At 42.8% G+C, this 27,864-nt stretch overlaps 1 protein-coding gene across 3 annotated transcripts in view; it reads right to left on the bottom strand.

The window, feature by feature from the left end:
• Positions 1 to 27,263, bottom strand: part of SERINC5 (serine incorporator 5) — a 44,123-nt gene extending 16,860 nt beyond the window's left edge. The window contains exons 1-5 of one of the 3 annotated variants that reach the window (XM_085213025.1): positions 27,139 to 27,263; positions 12,036 to 12,203; positions 3,599 to 3,777; positions 3,250 to 3,332; positions 760 to 853 (exon numbers count right to left, since the gene is read on the bottom strand). In XM_085213025.1, the coding sequence (XP_085069151.1) occupies positions 760 to 853; positions 3,250 to 3,332; positions 3,599 to 3,777; positions 12,036 to 12,119 (440 nt within the window). In that variant the 5' untranslated portion in view covers positions 12,120 to 12,203; positions 27,139 to 27,263. Of the gene's footprint in view, positions 1 to 759; positions 854 to 3,249; positions 3,333 to 3,598; positions 3,778 to 12,035; positions 12,204 to 20,737; positions 20,878 to 26,287; positions 26,446 to 27,138 lie in introns of those variants that run through there. The other 2 variants (XM_085213023.1, XM_085213024.1) reach the window with 2 other exon arrangements.
• Positions 27,264 to 27,864: the final 601 nt, after the last annotated feature.

Below are 27,864 nucleotides of genomic sequence, written 5' to 3'. Positions count from 1 at the left end.
GAAAGTTCCTGTACAATTTGTACAATTCCTTGTACAATTGTACAAGGAGTACAATTTAAGTATTTTAATCCATAAGCAGAGGCTAAAGACTTGGAGCATAATATCAAACTAAGACAGTGTCAAAACTATTTAATAATAGTATATGTGGGTTGCCAATGGAATCTTGCATGTTTAGATGAAAACAAAGAAGTTAAAGAAATCAGCAGTTCTCACAAACAAAAAGACATAAATAACTAAATAAATCATGCAATGTGCATTACGCTGATACAAAAACAAACAAACAAACAAACGAACCCAAAAAACAGGATTTACCAGTTTGTACCACTGCATACAGTTTCACTGCTACACTGCAAATCCTGTTTTATTATCTTGCAGCACTCTGTTTCCTAGCAAGTATATTTTCACAGAAAACTGAACAGCTTAAAACAAAGTGTTTGCATCCCAACATGCTACTATTTATTGGAAGCAGAATGATTGAGGTTAAGAACATATCAGCACAAAGTAGAATAAGGAGGAAACACTTCCTTTGGGAAAAGACAAAAGCAGATGAAGAAAGATGCACAGTTCTAAATGTCAACATTTATACCACTTTCAAATGCTTCATTTCCTTTGTTCCAAGGGATATGTTGCTCAGGAGTCCATCATAGTATTATATATTACTCTATTATATATTATATAGTCTATATATATAGTAGAGTATAATAATATATTACATACTATACTACATTATATATAAATAACTACTTGTGCAACACATACCAATTTTTATTCCATTTGTGTGCAAACTCAACAAGTAGGATAAGTTGAATGGCAATGAAAAGGAAACCTCCTGCTGCTCCTACATAGCGCCAGGCTGCAAGGGCAGAGAAACAGAAAATTGGTCAAAACTAGCCATCTTTTTCCCAAGATAAGATGAAATTGTTGTCTATGAGGTGAAGACAATACACAGTTTGAATATCTCAAGTCCACAGATACGGTAAGAGATAAGAGGTTTTATCCAAAAGGCTAGCTCAGCTATCTGAAGATTAGCTCGCTGTCGAACTCATCTTGCAAGCTATTGCACACTCAGAAGAAGCCTGTTATGACAGTTACTGAGACTCCCTAGCCCAGATTTTTTTTCCAGACACAAGGTTATTTAGGTTATTTACTATAATCAGACAGAAAATACTGAAACTTTTATTTGCAACTGTCAGGAGTGGAAGAGTCCTGAAGGCATTTTCCTGAAGCCTAAACCCTAAAATTGCAAGGTACTAGAATACAGTGCTAAAAAGGGAAGCTACTTCCCTTGATTCCAGTACCAATGGAAAATGAAGGCATGGCTCATCTATTTACAAATGCTGTCCTGAGCTACTCCCAAAAGAACAAGAACACTAGGTATTTATCAACTAATTTTAAAACAGGTTATTTGACTACTTAACCACTGACCTACTATACTGTATGTGGGTAACTGCTTGAATACTTTGGAGAACAAATCTCCTATGAGCAATACCAAACAATCAAGAAGAAAATTAAAGAAACAAGTGTGGGGAAAAAAAAAAAAAAGCCAACCACATTAAAATAGAACATACTTAGAAGAAGTACTGAAGGAAAAAGCAGAGCACCAATGCAGCTAGTAACAAAATAACCAGACTCTCAGTAACAATCTCTTCTTGCCACAGACAGGACACAGGGGCATGCTTTATGGAGCCATCATAGACAAGGTTGGCAGGACAGTGCAGATTTAATGCTACATCTCCCACAAACATAGTGCTTGCACATAGTGCCCCTCATTTATAATTAAAATCCTACACATGCGAAGAACATTCCACAATTTTAAGAAAAAAAGGCTGTATGTTTCTTGATAGCTAACAACAACAATACCAACAAAAAAGAGGGAAAACAGAACCAGACAATGCTGAGACCCTTTGCGTATCTCTGATTCAGGAACTTCCTCAGGAGCTTCCTGAAGAATAGTTGAACAGGATACATAGGACACTGCCTATATAGAGAAGAGCCAAATTTGGGGATGACAGCTTGTTATGCTGTCTTTCCAAACTAGGTTAGACTGTAGTTCCCATCAGCACCAAAAAAAATTGCTTCACTTCTTCTCCAATTACTTCTTGATGACTTTTTGCCATAGAAAAGATTACTCAAAAGATGATAGGGTGTCTTACTTGCTTGCTTGGGGGTGTAACACACTGTATCACCTAAACCAAGCAGAGATTATAAACTAATGACAATCTCACACAGCCAGTAGGTGATTTTGTGGGGAAAAAAAGGAATATGGATAAGGATCCCTTCACCTACAAGGCACCAGACTGAACTAGGACCAGACATAAACAGCCAGTAAAAGCAAGAAGTTGAAATAAGCCTACCTGTGGTTTACCTTGAGTGATTTTTACCTTAGATTCCCAGAGTGGCATGTTCACAGTATGTCTGTCCAGTGTACTCTTTTCCCCCAGTTACTCTGTCCTTTCGCTCTATTTTAAATACCCTGGCTAGTTAGAAGGGAGAAGACTGGAGTAGTTGAAAGCACACAATACCCAGTGTGCTTCAGTGGAAGCAACTGCCAAGGCTCGACACTTTAAGGGCCTACATGCGCTCGGCATACCAAAAAGTACCCCACAGAGGTGGTACTGAAGCACTTGACCAGTACTAGCAGGCCCAAGTTGCACCAGGGTGTCTTCCAGAACTGGAAATGCATTGGGCACAGCACTCCTAGCAGCATGCTTTACAGGCTGCAAGAAGCCTAGCTTTACATTATCTACTTATTATAATAGCATCTACACAATCAGCCTGAAAGATTGTGACATCCCACATTATTTTATGGCACTGCATGCTTCCAGGCAGCCAGTACAGGCTGAAGGTCACCCTGTCCCTGATGGCACTTCTTTATCACATATCATAGTCTCCAGCCACTGTGCTACGCAGAGCTACTTGCACATACCTAACTTAACCACAACTCTATGCTCTCAAGTGAACAATTTCTTCTGCATTATTGCAGTCTCTGCTTCTTGAAGAATTTGCACAACAGCTGCACAGTAGTATTTTACCAGCCCACTTGGTCTCCTTGTGGTTAGCACCAAACAATGATGGGTTACTCTGTGTGTGGTCACCCCCATACAGCTTCAAATATTTTTTTTTCTCCTGGACTACACTGGGTTTACTTGAAGAAACACAGCCACGCTCACACTGAGCAGACTTTCAGGATTTATAACCACCCTCAAGGCAGTCCAGAATAAAGCAGCGTTCAAAATGAGAAGGAGGTACCATTGAGGAAAGTGTCCTGATCAGGAATGAAGAAAGCTCCTGAGCACATTGCTGCCAGAAGTAGAAGCTTTAAAAACCAGAACCTGGATGAGAGAAAACAAAAGAAATCATCTGGTTACAATAGGAATTAGAGGTCTTCAGATCAAGTATTATGAAAAATGTCTGACCCAGCAAGACAAAAAACCACCTTTGTTGATTGACTGCTGTTCTTTGTCCTTGACTGCTTTCTGCCCAACAAAAGCAGTGAAATCAACCTTTTTTTTCTCTTGCTTTTTGCCTCGTACTACATTCAATTGGAAAGTAAGCAACATAAATCTACAAAGAGAGTGGAAATTAAACAAATACTCACCCATTATGAACATATGCTCGGCAGCTTTTGCTGTTGTTAATTTTGATGGTAAACAAGCAGAAGAAAAAGAAGAAACAGGCCATTCCAAAACAGACTTTGTATACCGCAGAGTATCCCACCAACTTCTCACACATCTCACCCGCTTGAATGCCCTTGCACATCTGCTCATAGAAGGGAAACTGAAAAATAAAACACATTACAAGCTGTTAGACAGGACATAGAGCACCTCACAACTACACCTTCATAAGCTGGTGCACCACTGACTTTTCACTTCTTCATTTAACACTGACGGCATTCGTCAATACCTTTTGCTGATACCCCTCAGCCTGGATTTGAAAGTTCAAGGGAAATAGGACAGTGTAAAAGACAAATCAGAGCTTTCCAGGACCTCAACTGCCAGCTACTTCCAGATGGCTTTGGGGTAAAAAGCCCACCTCACTTTTCTTCAACTGTTGGCCTTAGTCATTGCCGTTCCTTAATACTTATTCACCCACTGTGACCACTGTGTGGACCCTTTCTCTTCTTCCCATGTTTTACAACAACAGATTCTGTTTCAGTAATCCAGCTTATATAAAGCCATATTGGCATTTTCACCACCCAAAGGGGCCACAAACAGGGCAGGAAGCTCTGCCTCACGCTGCCAGCACACCCAAGCAATACGGAAACAAGTTCCCCCTCTTGCATCACAGCTTCTGAAAGGGAGTTGTGCCAGTTACCCTGATTTTATGTTAAATTAACAGAGAGGGAGGAAAATTCCACTTTCTTCTTAACTCGTTAAATATTTGCTCTTGAGGCTTTGTGCTTGGCTGCAAGGGGAATGTAAACTGCCACACATTTTGGCCTTGGTTTCACCAGGTAGACATGACTCTGAGTGCCCAGAAAGCAGGACTCTGTGGACAGGACTGTGTGGTGCCTTTGTGGAGTTCAACCCCTGCCTTCTCACAGCGAGGGAGTTGTGCAGAAGTAGAAGCATTTCATTAGAAAACCACCAGCTATTTCAAAGGAAGAAGAGCCTCTCTGTATGCACAAAGTGCTCAGCCAAGGCTAGCAAGACAAATCAAGAAACCCATCAAAACCTTTGGAGCTGATCACTACTACCTGCACGGGTAACTGACAAAAATCAGGAAACAGCACCTGTTAGGACAAAACACTGTACAAATAAATCAAGCAGATGAAATGGGAATCAGATGTGAGAAGAATCAAGCTGGGATGATTTGCTGGGAGAAAGACATGCAAAGATTATGGGTAGCACCATCCTTGAACATTTCCAAGAAAGAAGAGAAGATGCCTGTGTCTATTTCCTTTAGGAGACTGGTAAGCCTACAAAAACAGGACTGGGAAGAACAAACAGGACTTAACAGAAAGGAATCAGGCAGCATTCCCAGCTGGGTAGAGAGTCATCCAAAATGCAGGAAATGTAAGATTAACACATAAGCTCTCATCTTCCAGCTGCAAGGCTTTGAAAGCATGCTTTCCACAATGCATGCTGCACAACTTTCAATTGCATTCAGTAACCCAAAACAGACAACAGCCTTCTTAGCAGTTTCTCGAAAGGAAGTACTTCAGCAGCTCAAAGCAACACATAGTTAAACTGTTGCTAAGTGCAGCACAGGAAAGCCAAACTATGATACTGAGCTAATCCTAGGTGGGCTACAATCAGAGAGGAGATGAAAAACAGGTTTCGGCACAGCTGCCCGGCATTACAGAAACGAATTTAAGCTGTGCCACCCTGAGATGCTCTTTCAGAAACAGTTCAAACGAGTAGCCAGGGCTTGAGAAGTTACACAGTAAACAAGTAGTTGTGGCACAACTCACATACAAAAAATTTAGAGGGCTAATAAGAAAATGTGAGGGGCATCAGCAGTGGCTTTTCTTAAGTCTTGAAAAGCAATGAAATGACAAACTGGCTGAATGTGCCAGCATTCCAAATGAGCACATGGACTGAATGGAATAATTATGAGACCTATCAATACTATACCACTGCCAGGGCAAGCCATGGGGCCACAGCATCAACAGGGAAAGCAACTGGGCTGATGGCTAACCTCACAATCCTTTGCTTGTAATTGCCATCCATCAGCATGGTACTGAACAGTATTTCTGAGAAAAATCAAAGATTTCTTTTTATATAGATGATCGTACTGATTATACAGAGTTTCTGTTAGATCTAGACTTGGTATCAAGTAGCATTCTGATTATGAGTTTTAAAACAAGAAAAACACCAAGAGACTTGACTAATTAGCTAGTTAGTTAAAAACAGACCGCTAGGTAGCTATAAATGGGAATCTTCTAATTGCATGGAAATCTACAGAGGTCTTGATGGAATTCTTGATCCTTTATGTTTTTTTCTGTATCTTTTAATAATTTCCTTACAGATCAGGCTGAGAGAAAATGGATGGATTCACAAGAACAACAGTTTACTTTGTGCCTACACGAGCAACAAAGACCTTAGCACTATGTAGGATGCACAACATTATATACTGATAAATGATGGCCAGGAACACCCCTGTGCAACTAAACATCTTTTTCAGAGACCAGTGATCCTGAAGTAACAAATCAAGAACAAAACCAAACACTTGGGGACCCTGGCAGATAACAAACACAAGTACATTGCTGGGGACAAAAGGGTTGATGTAATGAAAAGGGCATCTCTTCACAACAGGATAAACTACTGCTGTGAACAACTTATAAAGCCTTACAGGTGTTCTTAATCACTGAAGGTGTAAAAAGACAATTTTTGTTTTGAGATTTTATCTCTGAAATACACTCAGCTGCAAGCAGCTTGTCCAACCCAAGTTTTTTATTATGTTTTCCTTTCACTGAATAGTTTTGCTGGTTATTAAAGTTAGGGATTACTTAACCAAGCTTGATGAAGTACTTACCTTCCTCCCATTACAAGTAACATAAGCAAATTCCCTGGCCTGGCCCTGAGTAAGGGACAAGGCATTCTTACTGCAAAAACTCAGTCTCTTCTTGAATAACTGCATGTATAGCTGCATGTGCTGCTTTGAAGAGAAGGCTGAGGTACCGAATGAGTTCTTTGCCTTAGTCTTCACTGGCAGCCAGGATTCCAGTATTTCTCACGTCCCTGAGCCCTACATCCCTAAACCTCTAGGTGGGGACCGGGGTGGTAAATCCCCCCCCACTGGGAGGACAGAGCAAGTCCAAGACCACCTAATGAGACTGAATGTGTACAAGCCTATGGGGCTGGATGGCGTGCATCCCAGGGTTCTGAAGGAGCTGGCTGAGGTGGTTGCTGAGCCGCTCTCCATCATATTTGAAAAGTCGTGGCTATCAAGTGAGGTCCCAGATGACCAGAGGAAGGGTCACATCACTCCCATTTACAAGAAAGGGAGCAAGGGGGAACTACAGGCTGGTGAGTCTCACCTGTGTACCTGGAAAGATCATGGAACAGATTCTCCTGGATGACATGCTTGATCACATGAGGAGTGAGAGTGTGATTCGAGACAGCCAGCGTAGCTTACCAGGGGAAGGTCATGCTTAACTGATCTGGTGGCCTTCTATGATGGAGTAACAGCATTGGTGGAGTAAGGGAAAGCAACCAATATCATTTACCTGGACTTGAGCAAGGCCTTTGACATGGTCCCCCATCACATCCTTATTTCCAAATTGGAGGGATGTGGATTTGATGGGTGGACCACTCGATGGATAAGAAACTAGTTAAAAGGCCGCAGACAGAGGGTGGTGATTAATGGCTCTATGTCCAGGTAACGAGTGGTGTCCCCCAGGGGTCTGTCTTGAGACTTGTGCTCTTTAACATCTTTATCAATGACATTGAGAATGGAATCAAGTGCACCCTCAGCAAGTTTGCTGATGACACCAAACTGAGTGGTGCGGTTGACACGATGGAAGGAAGGGATGCCATTCAGAGGGACCTGAACAGGCTTGAAAGGTGATCCTGGGTGAACCTGACATAGTTCAACACAACAAAGTGCAGAGTTTTGCACTTGGGCCAGAGGAATCCCAGGCATCCATACAGACTGGAAGGAGCAGTCCTTGAGAGCAGCCCTGAGGAGAAGGACCTGGGGGTCTTAATGGATGAAAAGCTTAACATGAGCCATCAGTGTGCTCTTGCAGCTCGGAGAGCAAATGGTATCCTGGGCTCCATCAGAAGAGTGATGGCCAGCAGGGACAGGGGAGTGATTGTCCCCCTCTGCTGTGCTCTTGTGAGGCCCCATCTGGAGTACTGTGTCCAGGTCTGGAGCCCCCAGTACAAGGAAGACAGAGAGCTGTTGGAGAGGGTCCAAAGGAGGGCCACAAAGCCCTCCCCTACGAAGACAGGCTGAGGGAGCTGGGCTTGTTCAGCCTGGAAAAAAGAAGGCTGCAGGGTGACCTCACTGCAGCCTTTCAGTACCTAAAGGGAGCCTACAAACAGGAGGGGAATCAACTCTTTGAAAGGGTTGATAACAGCAGGACAAGGGGAAATGGTTTTAAGTTGAGGGAGGGAAGATTTAGGTTGGATGTCAGGGGGAAATTCTTTACAGAGAGAGTGGTGAGGTGCTGGAACAGGCTGCCCAGAGAGGTTGTGGATGCCCCGTCCATCCCTGGAGGTGTTCAAGGGTAGATTGGATGGGGCCCTGGGCAGCCTGGTCTAGTATTAAATGGGGAGGTTGGTGACTCTGTCTGCGGCAGGGGGGTTGGAGATTCATGATCCTTCAGGTCCCTTCCAACCCAGGCCATTCTGTGATTCTGTTCTGTGATTCTGTGGGATCAGATGAAATTTGTTATGAAAATGGAGAAAGTAAACAAGAAAATCTTTGCTAGTGGTGAAACAAAGGGAAAAAAAACAGGTAAAACCCCTTGTCTTGAACAGGTGAGATATGGACTGAAAAAAAACAGTGTGATCAAAACATGCATAAGCTTGCATCTACAGCTTAATTCTTGTCAGAAATAGACAACAGGCAGCTTAATTTAAAAACTTGGGTTTGGTTGCAAATTTACATTTTAACAAACTGTAACTGTTATGCCTGGGGAAATGAGTCTGAAAATATGCTTTACCAGAACATATAACCATACATAACTGAAATGCTTTGGCAATAATGAATTGGTTTTCACAAACAACATTTGTTTTCCTGAAATCCTTCTTCTGATTCTTCTTTCATTATTTAAGAAGGATGAAACCAGTAGTTTTGAGACAGTCCTGACATTAAAAAATATTTTTTTAAAAAAACTAACAGTTTTTTGACAAACCAAATATTATCTCCCTCCTTTTGCATCAACCATCATTTCAAAGCCTGTGAAATGCAAGGCCATGCTTCAACAGAATGTTTGCAAGTATAAAGCTAGTTCTCACCAGAATAATTGGAAAAATATATACATGGATCACAGAAGCCTTTCTTCAAGTTGAGTCCTGCTTTGCTTCCTCTTGGACCAAAGTCAAATTTTAAAACCAACCTGTATAACTATATTGCCTGCCTATATAACTTTATAACTAACTATATAACTGTGCTGCCTTGCTGTCTACATTGTTAAAGTTTTCACATCTTGATGCTGTATCCCATCTTTTGCCTTGATACACTCAACCTTTCTCCTTTGAAATCTATTCTACTTGCTACAGTTTGGAATACTCTCCACAGCAAACCACTCCCCCCCTATCTGTTTCACTCCCTACCCACTCCCTCACCATTGCTTCTTGCTTCCTCCCCAGAGATCAAAGATAAATGCCATGGTTTCTCTGCACATTTTTCAGAATTTAACTCTTCGAGTCTCTCTCCCCTTGTGTCTCATGGGCACAGGAATGGAACAGATAAGAGGGAAGGATGAAAAGAACAAGAAAAACCTACCAAAAAGAAATCATGTTTACTCTGTTTGAGCAGGTTCCCAACTCTGGGCTGGCACCTGCAGAACTTACAACTCAGAAGCTAAAAATCCTGTCTGAAACATGTATTAATAGACTGAAGGCATGACAGTGGAACCAAATGAATTATTTTAAAACAAACATGTTTTTAAAAATCTTTTTACAGTGTCAATAAAAGATGTACACTGCTGTTGTTTCCTCTCAAAATAACTTCAAAGATCCAAAGGCTACAGTGCTACAATACTTTGGGATCTATTTCAGGCTTGGGAATTTGCAACCAACCAACAAAACAATCGAAATTTCTTCACTAACAGGGGGAGATTCCTTTCACATAACATCAGTGCGACTATTAGATATCTAAACTGATAAAGGTGAAATTCCTTTCAAGTAACATCAGTGTGATTATTTGATTTCTAAATTGGTAAAGCAGATTCATGGTTTCCTGGCAATGTGATGGCTCCATAAATGACTGCACTAAAATTTTAAATATTTTTTAACAGAGAAAAATAAACAAATCTAGTTAAAATGAAATAAAATTATGTCCCCTTTCAAGAAAGAGAGTGCAAGTTCCTAAAAGCATTCTGTAAAGTATTTGCTTACAGTCTGGCTTCAGAATTTAAGAATACTCTGTGATCCAGCCAAAAGCAAAGGAATCAGAAAGTGCCCTGCACTTTCAAAACACAGTTCATCTTTGGGAAGCCAAGACCAGTTTGGCTGGACAAATATTTTGAAGGTGCACTTTACTAGAACAGGCTTGAATTAGTTTCAAGAGTCTGAACAGCCCAGAATTATTAAATTAGAGAGGAGAAAGACTACTTTCAGGTGGTCAATTTCCTATTCAAAGTCATCAAATGCTCTAAATTAAGATGGTAATTATCTTTCTACTTCACACTAACAGCTACTCTTCGTGCCATTTATTCCTGCACTGAGCTTTAAAGACTACAAACTGGAAAAGGAATTTGACAAGACTGAAAAGCACGCTGTTGAAGCCTGCTTGAATCACTTTTCTGTTGGACAGGGAGACAGTTTTTTTTATTAGGAACATAAACAGCATCAAAACCACACTACTCATGGAAAAGTGACTTTATGAAATTTGGATGCATATTAGCATATAATTTGTCTTCCATATGCTTCAATTGCTTGGATTATTCACTTTATTGCCAATCTAAGCATCCACTAAGTCAAAGTAAATCCGGGCAAGAAACTTCAGCATCATGTTGAAAAGTCAAGGTAAATCCTGGCAAGAAACTTCAGCATCATGTTGAAAAGCTTTTGAGGTGCAGCTCACAGTCACATCTCAGTGTCCGTAGTAGGCACTCTTACAGAACAGACTGCAAGTTCAGATGACCACAGGTAAGAAGGCAGCATTGTGATAATCCAAGCAAAGCAATACTAAAGAAAATTAGGACAGAATGTACAAAAAGGGCAGAATGGGGTGAAGGTCACTGGCACCAAACCCTCAAGATAGCCCTATGTAATCCTGCTGCTTCACCTTTCTTTCAGTTACAGGATGTTACCACTAGCTTCTGGCCCAGGCTGCTTCAGAGGGACGTTTTTCACACTAACTGAAATCCAGGGGCAGAAGTTAAGTAGGGCACCAACTCAGCCACAGCCAGTAAAACAAGGAAATGACCATCACCATGCTCCCTCTGGGACTCCCTCTTTGGGAAGGAATATGGAGAACTAGATGTTCGGAGCAACTGAAGTATTCTGAATCTTCAGGGAACGTACAGTGACAGCCTCAAAGCAGGCCTGATGCCAAGCTCAGGGCAGGAAAGTTCCAGTACCACATTGCCTAATTTTTAAAATGTAAATGGTCCAGCCATTGTTTTCTCTACTTAAAAACAGACTTATTTTCTGGTAGCTTGTAGAGTGAGAGAAAGAATTTATGCTACTAAGAGCAACTTGGGTGGCTTAAGAAATGAAACCAAAGATGAAGTACAACAGGTCTGGCATCTGATCTCAAGCAAGCTGGTAAAATTTACCTCAGGAAAGTTACATATTAGGATTCTGAAAGAAATTTAAATTTTATAATCTAGTTTTAGCCACAGCTCCTTTAATGCTTTTGAAGCTTTTTAATTAAAAAGACAATTAGAACTGAACAATGTCTGCTGTAGTTAGAAGCCATGTGAACATGATGACTCAACACACATGGAAGAAAATGCACTGCACAGGATTTACAGCATTGTGCTTTGTAGTAGTAGTGTGTCACATAATACAAAGGACACAGAATTAGTATTATAAATACAACTCTCGAAGAGTTGTTTTCTAGCTGCTTCTTCTGCTACTAAACAAGCTACCAAAGAAACTCAACGTCAGACTAAAGCAATTTATTCTACTACAAGATGTCTTGAAACTACCCACACAGCAAATTGGGGATGAGTTTATAGTAGTGGGTTTCCCTACAACAAAAGAGAAGGCAGGCCACTAGTTCCACGATCCCTGACTCTTGCTGATGTGAAAGAAGGTGCTGATCATGCACAGTCCTCTGGGTAAGGAAATGGGTGGGTAGAAAGAATGGACTGCCTCTTCTGAAAAGGAAGTGCCCTTTCATACAGGAGGAGAAAAGAGAAAGATGGAGCTCCATTTCCCCTCAGAAGCAGTAGTGCGTATCTTACTCACGTGTGTTTTCATTTCATTAGCTACCGTCGTCGACATCATGACACAGCAGATAATAGTCACCAGGATGAAGTAAAGAGCATACATGAAGCGGGTGCTTGTTGACTGCTTTATCTTGGGGCAGCATTTGCAGCACAAGGAACAAGCAGCAGTACCACAGCAGCAGGCCAACTGGAAAGGAAAACAAAAATCCAAGTCATTCCATTATCACCAGTATGTTTCTACTGCAACAGTCACATGGCAAAACTGGGAGACTTCCTACAAACTCCAGAATTTCCCTAGTAATCTCCTTTTAGCACATCAGTATTTAAGTAGAAGTAGCTTGTCCTCTATGTCAAATCCTTAGGTCCAAACACACCAGTTTCTAGCTTTCCCACACACAAAGGATGAGGGCGAGAAAGAACAGCTCCTGATTTCTTTGCCTTACTCTCTGCTGTCTGTGCACAGCTCACAGTCTTGTCACATTCCACAAAGGAGAACAGGCATTGCAACAGTCAGCCTCTACTTCCTGCAATACACAATTCCCCTTACACAGTAAAGAAACAAATCTGGAGAAGAAGAGACTCAAAATCTGTTTGCTTTTAACACATAGAACACAATGAATTTTGTACCCAGGACAAGCTGGAGATGGGTTTTTTTCACAAGAAACTGTACAGACTCTATAGCAGAGTCTACAGTGATAAGCCAAGGGGCAGTGATTTCAAACTTAAAGAGGGTAGATTTAGCTTGGATATAAGGAAAAAGTCTTTTACAGTAAGGGTGGTGAGGCACTGGTTACCTAGAGATGTGGTGGAAGCCCCCTCCCTAGAGATATCCAAGGTTAGCCTGAACCAGGCTCTGGACAACCTGATGTAGCTGTAGGTGTCCCTGCTCACTGCAGGACTAGATGACCTTCAAAGGATGCTTCTAACTCTAAGGATTCTATGCTTTTCAGTTCTCTGGAACCATACTGCCCTCTTAAAAGAAGTCTTATTCCTGGTAGACAGATGGAATCATTATTCTGCTATAGGAATTTGTAAGCTACTGAAGATTTTAAGCAAATTTAGGTGGTGAAAAAAAGCTGCTTAAGGAACACCTTGGGATAGTTGCGCTTACAGCTTTGTAAACAGGTAATAATTACAAAAACAAATAAGTAAAAATCACATTTACAGTTCTAAATACCCTCTGTAGTAGAGAAAGCATTGAAACCTTGAAATACCTTGTTTACTGGAAAAAAAAAAAAAAAAAAGGCTGACACTGAAAGACTGAAATGCAATGGCATAATCTTATACTGAAGAACTGAAGAAAACCAGAGAAGAAATCCAAACTCACAGTTGTTCAGAAACATTTTAGCAACGATTAAATTAGTGATTTTCACCTTTGCAAAAAGAAGAGATTAGAAGGAATGCATAAGAAAGCTACAAGTAAAACAAATAGCAAGTCTTACTTCAGCTGATATTGTCTGTAGTATTTAAATGCTATTGAGAGATGGAATTGTGTGTGTTTTTATTTCCTTTCTTCCTACAACTGTGTGAGCATCCAAGATAAAAACCTAAAGGATTCCAAAAAGCATTCCAAAAAGCAAGTAATTTCTTTATGCAATACAGGAAAAGGCACAAAATAAGTCCTGCGAAGGATTTAGCTTGGGGCTCATTATTTCACTGCTGTTGACAGTATCATCAACTTCCAGATCAGCTGGATTCACCTTCCCTTTCTTCTACTTTAGGAGAAGTCATAAGTAAAACTACAAATGTATGTGCTATTTTTGTACACAAGGCAGCAGTGTCCATGGCTGGGCCTTTCATTGCAACAGCCATCAGCTTCATACGGCCCCGTCCTTCTCTCAGCAGAAGCAACCACAGGAGTTTCTGGACATCAGCAGGCACCCAGGCCAAGGAGCTTCTCTTCCAGGCCCTGCTGCAGATCCAAGCACCCCCACTTGCCTGCACTCCTGATTTTGGGCTGTTGGCGGCCACTACTCAGTACAGGGACAAGCACTGGATGTGCCAGGGGCTCGAGAATACCCAGAGTATTGTCCATAGGCACATGTGCCCTGCAGTTCCTCAGCCTTCTGATGGGATCACAGATGGTCAGAGGATCTTGCTGCTAGCTAGCAAGTAGCTGCAGACAGCTTTTCCTAGCCCTTGCCAGAGGCTTCAAAATGCACTTATTTGTTACCAGGATATGCTCTAAATAGCAAATGCTGGATTTGAGTTGTCCAGACACACACACACACACACACACAGCTTTCCTCCTAGGACACATCCTCCTCCAGCAGCGAAGCCTGTCTGACCCAGGAGTGGCAGGCGTCCCATGTGTTTGTTTGCAGACCTGTGTCTCTGATGCGACCCCACAGTCTGGCCCCTAGACTGGTTGATCAAAGAGTATCTGATCATGGCAATAAAGAAAGGTCTTTAAAAGACTTCCAGCTTGCTATTTCCTTATCACTATTATCCTTTGCAACACTCAAGCTCAGACTTCCTGTCCTCAACCCGTGCCTCACTCCACAGCAGCTGTGTGGCTCACACAGCAAAATGGGGATAGCACAACCCATTCTGCCTTGCTCTGGGTTCACTGCTGCACCTCACACCAGAAAAGACAGCAGCCTCCATGCAAGCAGCTTCTAGAAATGCCACTGCTGGGGCGCAGAAATCCTCCCAACAACACATGGAACTTAAGCCGTGGGGGATAAGCAGAACGGGCTCATGTTGGCACCAAAGTTGTTAATTAAAAACGCAGTGTGCATAAGCACATCAGGCAAGTTCATTTTGAAAAGAGAAGACAATGCCAGCTGAGTGAAATGATCTTTTACTGCACCAACTGCAAATCCAAGAAATAACCACGCTGTGGTGATCTATTTATTCAGCAAACAAATGGAAAAATAGTACTTCAAAACAAAAATATATCTGAAAAACATAACCTATCCACCTCAAAACTATGAAAAAAAGGAAGAAAAAGATTAAGACTGAAGGTTATTTCAGTCTGTATCAGCCAGATCCAAAGTATCTAGGAAGTATTTCAACTGCTGGCTGTACTCAGCATACCATTAAAAACTATACTGAAGAATGGAAAAGTTACGCAGCTTTGGCATTTTTAGGAGTGAGACTGGAACATCATTTTCTTAAGTTCTGCAGAGCTCTGCCAGTGAAACTTCATCCATGTCGAGGGACGTGTCTGCTATTCCAGTCCTGGGAGCCCTCCAGTCCCAGGAGCTGCTATTTAAAGCAACAAATTCTTAAATAGCATATGTAGTTCACTAGCACATTGCTTCTCATTATTTAGTGAAAGCTTAATGATAGCTTCTAGTAGTCAAAATGTAACCTATAAGTTGACAGTATTTAGTAGTCAAAATGTAACCTATAAGTTGACAGTATTTGTGAAAAATAGCAGTGCATCCATCTTATTTCAGACACACTCCTCAAGACACTCTGAATAGTCATGGAAACCATAGAAAGCTGGTTAGGTTGTTCAGCCACAGCCCCACGTTTTTAAAAAAGAAAAAATAGAGTAACTCTGGTTATGATTAGCTACATTCCGGAGTGGGCTGCAATGAAATAGGTGTTACCCAAAAATATATGAAAACAGCCTCTGTCCCAAAGAGTGAGATGCTAGCTGGCTGTGAGCCACTGACCTGAAAGGTTTCAAGGATGTTATCTTTGGACAGCAGACTTCAAAGTCCAGCTCTGCAATGAGCTCTCTGTTCAAAGGCTGCTGCAGTGCACAGCTGCACCTCCACTGTCTGATGCCTTACTATGAGCATTGGCCATCTCACTTCCTTTTGCTTTCTGACTGCAGTGAGGGTCTCTCCAGGGAGTTAGCATTCACAAGTACAGAAAGCCAGCTACAAATTCTCATTGTGTTAAAAGAAAAAAAAAAAGAGGAAAAAAAAAAAAAAAAGGAAAAAGGAAAAAAAAAAAGACATTGGCAGTGAAAAAAACAAGCAACAACATAGAACTTTTACAAATCTAGCTTTTCATTAAACAAAAGCTCCTAAAAAGGCTTTGCTGGACAAAGGCACTTTGCAGTTCTCTGATGAGAAACAAGCTATATAACTCAAGATCCACAAGCTCTGTAAGCAGGCAAGTCTCAGGAATCCTAGTTCATACCTACAGTACATCCTCACCGTGCTGTGACCCCTCCAGCTCCTAGCTTCAAGGAACCCAAGGCAGCAGCCCTGGGAAGTCTGGCTGCTGTGGCAGGAGTCTGTCACACGTGCAGTGGTGTGTCTGGCTTCAAATCTTACAGGTCCAAAAACTGCCACAAGCCAGGCAATTACCACACGGACATGTGGCCACCCGGGTGGCAGCAACTGCAGACATCAGTGTGGGAAATTCTTCAGTTAAAAATACTCATGCACAGTTCCACAGTCATTTCTTCTGCATGCCAGGTTGGCTTAGCAGCCGCTGCTGCCCTAGCACCTCTCCCTGTATCCCTACTGGCAGCTACTAATCAAACAAAGGAGCTAGATGGTTAAAAAACAAAAGAGGGCAGAAACAAATGCCTTATCAACCCTCCTCAGCTGCCTGACAGGATGTTCTGTGCAAAGGCAGAAACAATTTATCCTTTCATCTGAGGGGCTAGCACACACACAGGAGGACAGGGCAGAGGTGAGCACTCCACAATTCCTAGTGACCCACACACTCTGCCCCTCTGAGCAGGCATTTTGGTGGTGGGAGCAAAGGCAGCAGGTCTACCAAGACACACACCAGCTGCTCATTCCCTGCAGCAAACGCTTCACCAAAGCAATCTGAACATCTGCTCTGCACGCAAGCCTTGGTCATGGCAAGATCCAAGCTGATCCAACCTGAGAAATGGCAGAATTAGAGAGGGTGGTAATGCTGAGCCAACACACAGCTATTTACACACACGACTAAGAAGTGAAGTGGACTGTACTATCTATTGCATTTGTAGACACAGTGACATTTTTAGAAGGTATGTTCCAGAGATGTTTCCAAAAAAATCTTGAAGGTCATAAAAAATATGTTCCGTAGCCATTAAAACAAAGTGTGTATCCATGAGGAGTTTCAGGCTCACTGCCCAAAATAGCCCACGGTATTTTTTGAATATACAAACCACAGGGAAGTACCAAACTTGTCACAACAACACTCTCTTCCTTTTGGGAGACTTCAGCAGAAATTGTAAAAATCAAAGCCAAGAAGATCATGTTAAAAATAATAATAATAATGAAGCACATTCTTAAAGAAACAAAGACCTAGCAGCATTCCATCTCTTCCTGTGAACAACCACCCAGCATCTTGACAGAGCATCATGCTTCCTGGATCAAAGAAATCCATGAGAAGGGACTTAACAGCAAAAGCTTTGTTACTGTTAAGCAGGTATTCCTACTGGCAGCACTGGGTGCATGGGGGTAATCCTCCAACCACACATCGCTTATACAAAGCACCTTCAGTTTATATACATTACTTGTGTTATATATGCAGAAGTTTCCCAGGAGTGTGTTACATATTCAGAGACTACCAGCCGATTTGAAGAAGTAGAGCACAAAGTATTTTGTAACTTGTTTTTAGAAACAACTGAAAAGTAGAAATGCTATATATTTTAGTACTGTATTTTAGAAATATAGTTGTTGCATTGTTGTACTGTGTGATTAAATCTTGCTTGCAAAACTGTGATGGCTTTTAGATACTGAGAATAGTACAGATGTGGTATTATAGACTGGAAAGCATGTTGTAAGGTTATTCTGTTTTGATAAGAGGCTCTCAGCAAAAGACACAATAATGAAAGCCAGGGCCTCCACACAAGGCCAAATTGTCTCACTCTGGGATTAAGTTGGGATGCAACAGGCAGACATCAAGATACTCCCCTCTATCCTCCTTATCTTCTACATCCCAGTATACATCAATAGAAGACAGACTAATACCCCAGTATATATCAAAAGATAGGTTGCCAAACTTATCTCTATAAGGATAAGCAGATGCCAAGTGCTGAGTGAGCAAATGTTGCAATTTTGGTACCTATCAATTATTTATAATAGGTATTCTCCTACTGAACATCTGTCTATGAAGAAAGTTCATTTAAAGGACAAGTGAGGAAGATCACTGGATGAAGTAAAAGATTGTCAGTTGGTTTGTCATGATGCTGAAAGGACACTAGAAAGTAGAAGAGACCACTGAATAGGGAGACCTCATAATTCACTACCTGAGGTAGGCATCTATATGTTAATTGTCTCACTTGAAATTGATGAATATGTACTGTCTGTGGAAATATAATGGACTCTGAATCATGTAATCTTGGAAGTGCTTATGGTGGAAATATCCCTGCTTTATTAGCAGTGCTTCCCTGCACTGCTAATAAAGAACACCTGACTTAACAGTGACAAAACATTGCTGTTAAGTTTCTACATGTAAATTTATTCGATACACAACCTTTATCAATTCCAAGCAAGGCCTCCTATTTCCTTGGGACAAAGACTCAGCAAAGCTTCCTTAACACCTTGGTTCAGAGACACAGCTCTTTCTGGTATCTAAAGAAAATGATGGCAGGGGTATGAATCAGGAAACACTAGCAAGCTTAACTATATTGATTCAAAATCAGTGTGTACAAACTTAACAGCAAAGTTTTGTTACTGTCAAGCAAGGTGTTCTTTATTGGCAGCACTGGGGTAGCTTCAAGGTAACTCTCCAAGAATGTTCCACCAGTTGATCGTTTGGGAACAGGTTATATTTTCACATGTAGTACATATTCATTACATTCACATTAAATTCATTATCCTACCCACCCCCAATGACTTCCTAACAGACATAGGCTTATTTGGCAATCTTCGATGTCATCTAGTGTGCTCCATAGTTGGTCCTTGTGGTTGCTTACTTCCTCCCAACACTCCTTTTGTCCCAAATATTGCTGGTGGAATGCAAGGACAATGGGGAAACCTCTGCACAAACGGGTAAGGAAGACAAAGGAGAACATCTTTATGCTGCCATATTTTAGGCATTCCATTGCTGTTTCTCTTGTCTCGTTAAAGCAGTCCAGCCTTACAGCATGTCTCACAATCTACAATACTACACCACAGTTATCATCCACTACATCTAAAGACAACTGTGGTGTTGCAAGCAAGCATTAACAGAATATTTTGTGTAATTACTTCTTCAAATCAATATTGTTATAACTTTTATCATGTTAAAGCAGAACAGTCCCACGACATGCTTCCCCATCAAAGTGCTACATCACAAGTACCATCCATAACATCTAAAGGCTACTACGGTATTGCAAGCAAGCACTGTGTACACTATACAACAATTCAGTGGCTACAATTATAAGGATATATTAACAGAATGTTTTGTATAATGACTTCTTCAAATCATTCCTGACCATGCCATAGACCTAAAGAATGTGATGCACTGAAGCTTCTTTTCAGTTGGGCTGACAACAGCTTAGCCTTCATACAGTGATTATTTGACCTCAAGCATTACCCTGGTTGTAAGGTTTGCAGATAATGTGATTACTGATCTGTTAATGTCAAAGTTTGCCAGAAATGCTCCAACAGCCACTCACAGCTGCATGAAGCATCCCAGTGGGCTGAATCAGCAACAGCACCAGCCTGGCACAGCTCACAGCTTCAGGAAAGAGTGAAAAAGCAAGCAAAACTTTATGCTAGCACACTGTTTCGAGATGAGGTGTGCAATGCCAAGCAGGCTAAGCTTAGGAGCTGGGATTACTGAACCCTCCTGCAGCTACGCATACATGTTGCAGAAATGTCTCCAACTGGCTGCATGGTTATGTGGCGACTGGTTTGTCCCTGTAAAGCTGAAGCTTTATTTTCTTCTTTGCCCACCTAAGATGTCTTTTCACTGCTGCTTTAATGACCAGGTGGCTCAAGACAAGAGGTTTGGCAACCAGTACATTAGTTAACTAAGAACCTATTTTTAGGAGCACACCTCACATTGGAAGTTGTGCAAAACTACAACTGACTCCAGATATATGTCTTGCCAGAACACTGCTTTCTGGTGAGGCCTTCTTGCCCTGAACTGAGGCAAAATGGAGGCTCACACCCTGCACCATGGGGCAGGATCACCATGCAGCCATAAAACAAGAAGTAGAACAAAGCCTATTGGAAGAAGCAGTGTCTGGGACAGTCACACCAACAGCTAAAGCACAAGCAAGCTGCTGGCAGATGCTGGCAGATGCTGGCAGAGCAGAAGTGAAGCGCTTGGCTGGACTGATTTGCTTTTGTCTTTCTGCTCAAATGGTACTAAGTGGTGACTCAGCTCAACATTAGCAAATAACATCACTGCCAAATTTCTGAATGAAAGACTTGCCAACCACTCTTCTCCTGGTGGTTATGGAAAATTCAAGGGAAATGTTTAGTCTGACCCGAGCACCGCAGCACATCACATCACCCAGCCCCCCACTAGCATAGCTTTGTCTCAGTTATTAAATTTAATATAGAACATTTCAAAGGAGAAGGGCAGTCCATTCCTCCGAGTCATTACTTGCGTCTCTCATTAAAAAGAACAAGGAAAGAATGTATTTATCTGCAACAGTTCCCTGGTTCTCACTGAGGCTTTCTTGACTAGCTCAGTGTGTCTTTTAAACCACAGAAGCATAGAATAGCTTGTGTTGTAAGGGACCTCAAAGCCCACCCAGTCCAACCTGTTGCCATGAGCAGCTGCCACCCACTAGATCAGGCCACTCAGGGCCCCACCCAGCCTGGCCTTGAACTTGGTCTTTTCTCCCTGCTCACCAAAGAGGGAACCCAAACCACCTACCTTTTCTCATCCAAAGGCCCTAGGACATTTCCTACCAGCAGCATAAAGCTGTGTTTCTCCTTCCTTCCTCCAGCACCCCAGCAGATAAAGTGAAATTTCTTCATGTAGTGATTTACAAGCATGTAGCTGGAACAGCTGCTTCACTTCTGAACAAATGGACAGCTCTGAGTTGTCCCACAAAAATGCTATGCCTTTAAAAAGTACTTCTGCTATTGAGTTCAGATTTTAAGGGGGAAAAAAGAGATTCTAAAACTTCCTATGAAGTGATGAAAGACAATAAACTGTACAAAAGATTAACTGTTTCTCACCGTATCTTATATTTAAAAAAAAAAAAAATCTAATTGCTCACAACATCGCTAAAGACATTCCAGTTTATATCAGAGTCAAAACAACCACCTGCACACCTATTTCTAACCAGGCATGTTCAAAATGGAGCCTGCTCACGTCTCCCTATCTCCTACTTTCTGATCAGCATTTTTTAAATACCATCACAATGACAACTACAGAAGTATCTTGAATAGCACTTCCAAACCACTGCTTTGCCAGTGGCAGCAATACAAAGAAACAAACGCAAGGCTAGCCTCTTCAGAAACTGTTAGGAAGAGTTCCTGTTAAAGCCTGGTTTGAGAGGTGACACACTGACACACCTTGTGCCAGTTCTACTGGAAAAACAATGCAAAAAGAGTCTCACAATCAGGCTGTGAATTCTTTTATATGCTTAAATATTTGCGCACATGCCGTCTCTAATTGCTAGGAGCTCCATCACAAGCTGCACACAGCACCAGTCCTAGCGAGTTATGCAAGTGCCGGGTGTGTCAGACTCAGAAGAAAGGCAGCGACTTGCTCCTGTTGCTGCTGTTGAGACAAACACTGTTCCCAAAAGCTGCCCATTCCTGCCACCCAACGCCCTGCACTGTGGCACAACACAGCCTGCAGACAGCCCTGCACTTCAGCTGCAGAGAAGTGACGTGGAGGATGCGGTCAAGATTACAGAGATTATCTCAGATTAATGAGTCCAAATGAGAGATGTCATTGTCCTTCTACCACAGCAACTCGAGAACATCCTCCCTCAAAACAGAAGTGCTCAGATTGCTGGTGTTGAAATCTGTTTCTGCGTGACCTGAACAATGCAGTAGGTCAAAGCCAGTGGTCAGAACAGTCCATCATGTCCTAGAAATCTAGGAACACTTAATACATCAGGACGTACTACAGCCCCAATGCCATTAACTCAGATTTAAGAAGGGCCTTGAAAGCAACTTGAAGCCCAGGCACCTTTATACAAGAAAGCTGCAAACCTGGAACGTGTCTGGGAAGGCAGCAGACTCCAGCTCCATGCAGGACCTCCAGCTTACACCCATACTTACAGCCAAGGCTTTCACTCATTTGTTCCCCAAAACAAGCACTTCTTGCACTGGCAACTGTGAGTAGATCCACTGCAACAACAGTCTCAGTAATGAAAAAAACACCCTGAAATAATAACACTTGTGAATAAAATAAATGCAGCGATCAGATGCAAATCTTTTCACAGAAAAGTACCACCTTGCTCTTGAAGGTGCGTTCTATTGTAGCCTTCGCTCCCCTGTTGTATGAGTATGGGTGTTTAAGCTGTTTCTTTAAACACACAGCACAACCAGCTGACAGTGTGGGATGCAAGAGGAAAAAGACAAAGAAAAAAAAAAAAGAAAAAAAGAAAAAGAAGCAGGAATGAGAAATTAAGCAGGAATGAGAAAGCGTATTGTCTGCCTCTAATCACTGCCAAGGAAGGGATTACTTTGAATTTAAACTAGCGGTGCAAATTTAAGATAATACAATGCTTACACAACCTCACTGTCTTTTGGTTGTTGTCAGCTCTCTTCCCATTCACTTCTGCATCTATCAGCAAATTTTATCCAGCTACGAGAGGACGATGTGGCCTCAAAGGTCTTACTTTCTCACTATTTTCATGAAAATAGGTAGAAGGGCTAGCAGAGAAAAACGACATCTAAACCCTGAACAAAGACAAGGCTGCACTATTTACTAGAACAAGAAATCAATGTAGGATACCAACCTCAACACACATAAAGCCATAAGAAAGCAGACTTCATTAATTCTGCTGTTTGGACACCCATTTGCCTTAAAGCAAAACCTCTACATTTTTATAAATGAGGGAGAAGAAGAGGAGCAAGCAAAGAGACTGCTTTTCATGAGTGTATCTGTGGTACCCCAAAACAGACCTCAGGTAGCCAGCTGTCCATGAGTGTTGGTGTCCCCCTCCCTGCCCCAGAGGCCCCTGACACAGGCAAGTATGAGCAAGGCCTAAGCCCTGGATTTGAATATGGCATTTTATTGTTTTTTTTTAAACCTGAGTTAGAGGCCTGAGCATAAAAGAAAAATATCATATTCTACTTATGCACATATTACTACATTTACTACTTTATATGATTTCAAGTACTGAATAGCACTAAAGACAGCACTTGAGATTTAACAGACCTACAAAAATAGCTTTGAACACTTCATAAGCTCTAATAATTACCAATTCTAATTTAAAAATCCATCTTCCTCAGCAAGCCAGCTGCAGCACACTGCCCCCTACAAACTAAACAGTAACTATTTAAATTACATTTATTTAACTTAGAAAAAAAAAACTTATTCATTGTAATAAAGATTTTCCACAACAGCTGCTTTTCTTAGCCATGATCTCAACTCGATTCTCTTGAGAATAACTACTGAAGAAAAGCCAAATGTAAAATCCTGTTTCCTGTCAATTTAAGCAGATGTTTTTATGTAATCAAAAGCATTGCGGAGGTCCAAGTTAGACTGTATTCTTGCTGCATCCTGAAAATGAGTCTACCAAAGAATACCTGCAGAATAAAAAACACTAGCAAGCCCATTAGAGCAGAAACGCCTAAAGATTGCCATTTTCTGCAAAAGTCAGTTTGCATGTTATGCGACAAAAGCAGCTGCTGAAACTGAAGTTTGTCAATGGCCAAGCTCCTTGAGAGCAAGTTCCCATGGTCTGTTTGGCAAGGATGCAAGTCACACAGAGATGTTAATTAAGATTATTTAAAATAATTTTTAGTGCAAAATCAGCATAACCAAAGTACACTAAAGTTTGGCAGCTAGCCACTGTATGCTTTAACAACAGGAATTTGAGCTGGGAAACCTGAATAAGCTTATTCAGGCACGCATAATCAACTATACACTGAGTACAGTTTGGTTCAGACCCAGAAGAACTGATAACTCATTGTCTGTTTCATATTAAAAGAGTTTGCTGGCACTCTGAATGGAGAAAATTGATAGCCAAGTGATAGTAACTCACAACAATATTTTGGTATTGCCTACAGACAATAACATGTGATACTTGCACTTTCCCAGCTCACAGGAACACCAAACCTCTTTAGTCAGTTCTCACAGAGCAGAACCACAGAAACACAGTACAGCAGAGAGTGTGGGGCCAAAACACGTCCTAACAACAACAGGAAAAAACCCAAACCCCTGAAAAGAACAAATACCATGGGATATCAAACCCATCAAACTAGTATTTCGTAGATAGGAAGGAGACCAACATAAAGGCTGGTTTTCAGAACCTATTGCATAAAGTCCCATCTTTCCTCAAGCACTTCATTACTGTTTCTGTAGGCAGGGTTATACTTTGGAGAATACAAAAGGAGAGGACAAATTCCTTTCTGATTTTCCAGCACGATTAACAGTATTCTTAAAATGCCTGAAAAAGTTGGGTTGAGAAAGAGGAATTTCTATCCCCCCCTTTTTTTTGTGTATTATTATTTACACTACATCAACATCCTCCTCTCCATCAAGGTTGGAGTTAATCTAGCTGTGAACTCAAAGACCATTTTCCCTTTAAAAAAAGTTACAGTGCACATTACTGAAACATGTTTTATATCATTTATCATCTTAATCCGTAGAAAGGTTATCCACACTAAGTTTGCTGGTGTAAATCCAGCAACATGCTGTATTTAGCACGGATAAGTCTCACAAAAAAAAAAAATGTTTCATCCAGCAGAATACATTTCCCTAGGGTATTGCATAATTTTGGCTCTACAACTGCATCCACTTTAGGGCTTTTGCTTAGGCTCCAAAATCATGAAGGAGTTCAATTTCTTTCCAGACTCTGAAGTGACACATCAGTGTCAATAAAACACATTACTACACTAGAAGATATTACTACATAGGATATTAAGAGTGGTTTTAAGAATTCTTTAAATTCTTTGAAGAATTCTATGCTAAAGCAAGCCATTCACCCTATGAGCCTCAAAATGCTTTTGTCCTTTCTGTTTTAAGCTGTTCCTCCAGGAGATACACCAAAAAAGACAGGAAGGCATGAATAGCCAGCAACCACCTAACCGTATCTACTACCAGCACTTTGTTCTCTTCACTCCATGGAAAAGACCAAGCAAGTCAAAAACTTGCTTCACGTGCTGAAAAAATGCAGATGAGGCAGCAGCCCAGGAGCCCCTTCTTCAAGGGGAGCATTACCAAATGCAGCTCCTGCTAACACCCAGGAATCTTGGTGTGGCACAGGGCAGCATTTCGTTTGGAGAACAGATGTGCGGAGGCACACTGAACAGTCCTGCAGCCCGCTGAACACTGGAACAGCCACAGGACCACATCTAGACTGGGCTCTCAAGCTGCTGCCACAAGCTGGGGTTCAGCTCACAAGGGGAACATCAAACATCAAACCTCTCTAGTCAGTTCTCGCAGCGCAGAACCACAGAACCACAGCCAGACGGCTGACACAAAAGCAGGAGAATAATCAGAAGCTGAGGGTGGGCAGTCGCCAATGGGGCAATACCAACAGAATTTGGGCCTTAGGGCGCTTGAATATGTAAAAGGCTGTTGTAAACCAATAGAATTAGCCTGCTGCTGTCAGGATGAGTAATAACGGGTGAATGCGGCAGTAGTGAAGATCTGGGAAAATTAAGCGCCGGCGGGGTGAGTTCAGTCGAACAGCAGCCTAAAAACAAGGGGCACAACTGCCGTCCTTCCCTGCCCTGCAGCAGATAGGGACGCGGCCTCGCACACCCCTTCCCGTCCCATTCCGCAGTCCTTCGCCCATCACAACGCTGCAGGCGGGCAAACCGGGGCACCCCGGCTTCAGGAACTCTCTGATGCTGAAGGGCAGCAGCCGGGAGGCTCTCACTGCACCGGCACCTGCCGAGCCCTTCCCGAGCGGTGCTGCGGAATGGGACAGCACCCAGACTCCCTCCGTACGTCCTCGGGCAGCGCTTGTGGAGCGCTTCCCCGGTTCCCCGCTCCGCTCCGGCCCGCCCCGCGGCACAGCCGCTGCAGCGGCGAACCCATTCCGACAGCCGCGCCGGAGCTGCCCCGTCCTCAGGACGCTGCAATACGCGGCTTTCCCTGCTACGAACGCGCAGAGCTGTTATAAAGAGGCACTTCAGCGGCGAGAGGCAGCGCAGGGAGTCAGGTGCCCTCAGCGATCCGGGCCGGGCTCCTCCGGCCGCGGGCAGGGACACAGCGCGCGCTCCTTCCCTCCGCTGCGCTGTCGCGGCGGGCCCGCGCAGGACGCCTTCCCGGCGCCCCGAGCCCTACCTGGCCGGCGCAGCAGGGTGCGGACATGCCGGCGGCGCGTCTGACCGCCTCGCTCGCTCGCTCGCTCACAACAGCGCAGTGCGAGGCGGCCGCCCCATGCGGGTGCGGGCTGGGCCGGGCCACGCAGGGTACAGCCGCGGACGGGCGGAGCCGCACCGCCTCCGCCCGCGGCCCTCGGCCCCCCCGCCGCGCGGCTTCCGCTGTCGTCAGGGAGCGCGGCCCCCGTGGACGGCGCTGAGCCGAGGGCTCTGCAGGGCGCGTCGCGTCGCTCCTCGGCGCGAGCGAGGCCTGCTCGCGGCCCCTACGCCTTCCACGCCCGCACGGTTGTGCCGCGGCTCCCCGCGGGCCGGGCCGCTCCTTCGGCGCTGCTCGGCCCGAGGCCCGGCGGCAGCGCGGCCCCGCGCCCCGCTCACCCCGACGGGCTGAGGCGGTGTGAGGGCACGGGCAGCCCGTGCGGCAGGTGCGGGGCCGGCATGCTGACAGTGCGCGTTCAGCCCGCGTGAAACGGATGACAAAACCACGCTCCACTGGAGCGTTCCAGTGTGTCACAAAAGTCTGAGATAAATAATTTTTAGGAGACGGGATCTATGGTGAAATTCTAATTCGCGATTGCAATGCTGGCCGTCCTGCCAACAGGAGAGCACCTACGGAAACGATATTACAGTTTTGTACCTTGTCTCCTCCCAGATTTACCCCCTCCCCCGTTTCTCCATCGGCTGGGTACTGCAGGCTCACAATCTTACCGAAGGCTTGCATTTGTTAATTACATTCTGACACTTCTTAGTTCATATTCTATCTTTTCGCCAGCTGGTGGCCGTCCTGCTGTTCCCAAGATATCTCAGCACTCTTACCGCATTGACACCGTGATTCTCTCCAACGCCTCTTCCATTCTGCCCAAAGGACACTTCCTTTGTTAAGCAAGAAGCACTGGCAGGAGGATGCCAGGTGTTCCAGATGCTTCTTCAGGCAGGCATGTTCCACTTGCCTTTATTTCCTTGGGCATGTCATGACTTGTTTTCTCGTTTGATCGCTCTCTGCAAGATATTCTTGCAATGTGTATGGGCATGTGACAGAATATTACATATGTATATTCATACTGGCTGAACATAAATTGTTGCTAGCGATACATGTATATTGCTAACTATTTAACTTCTCCTTCTTAAATTCTCTATCACTCAGGTCTCATCTATCCAGCATTAAAAATTAGGAGTCTTCCAACATAAAGAACCTCCTAATCAAGGGTTTTTGATTAGCAAAGGCATTATCACACTATTTAGGAGTGCGATGTCTATCTTTGTAGGAATGGAATGTTGTTTCTGCATTAGATATTAAAAAGGGCAATTGGTTTCAAGAAGTAGAACATAATACATTTGTATTCTGTAACTTACCCTTAGAAATAGTTGATCTAAAAAGTATAAATAATCTATATGTTAGCAGCATGTTTTAGAAACATTATTACTGAATTATGTGATTAATGCTTTCTTGCAAAACTGCAATAATTCTTAAATGTTCCAAATAATCTGGGTATAGTGTTAGGGATTAGAAAACATATCGTAGGGTTGTTCTGCTAGGATAAG

The sequence above is a fragment of the Meleagris gallopavo genome, chromosome Z (genome assembly GCF_905368555.1).
Source record: "Meleagris gallopavo chromosome Z, MGAL_WU_HG_1.1, whole genome shotgun sequence".
Taxonomy (NCBI): Eukaryota; Metazoa; Chordata; class Aves; order Galliformes; family Phasianidae; genus Meleagris; species Meleagris gallopavo.
The sequence above is the reverse complement of the archived record's forward strand: the minus strand, read 5'-3'. Positions and strand labels throughout refer to the sequence as shown.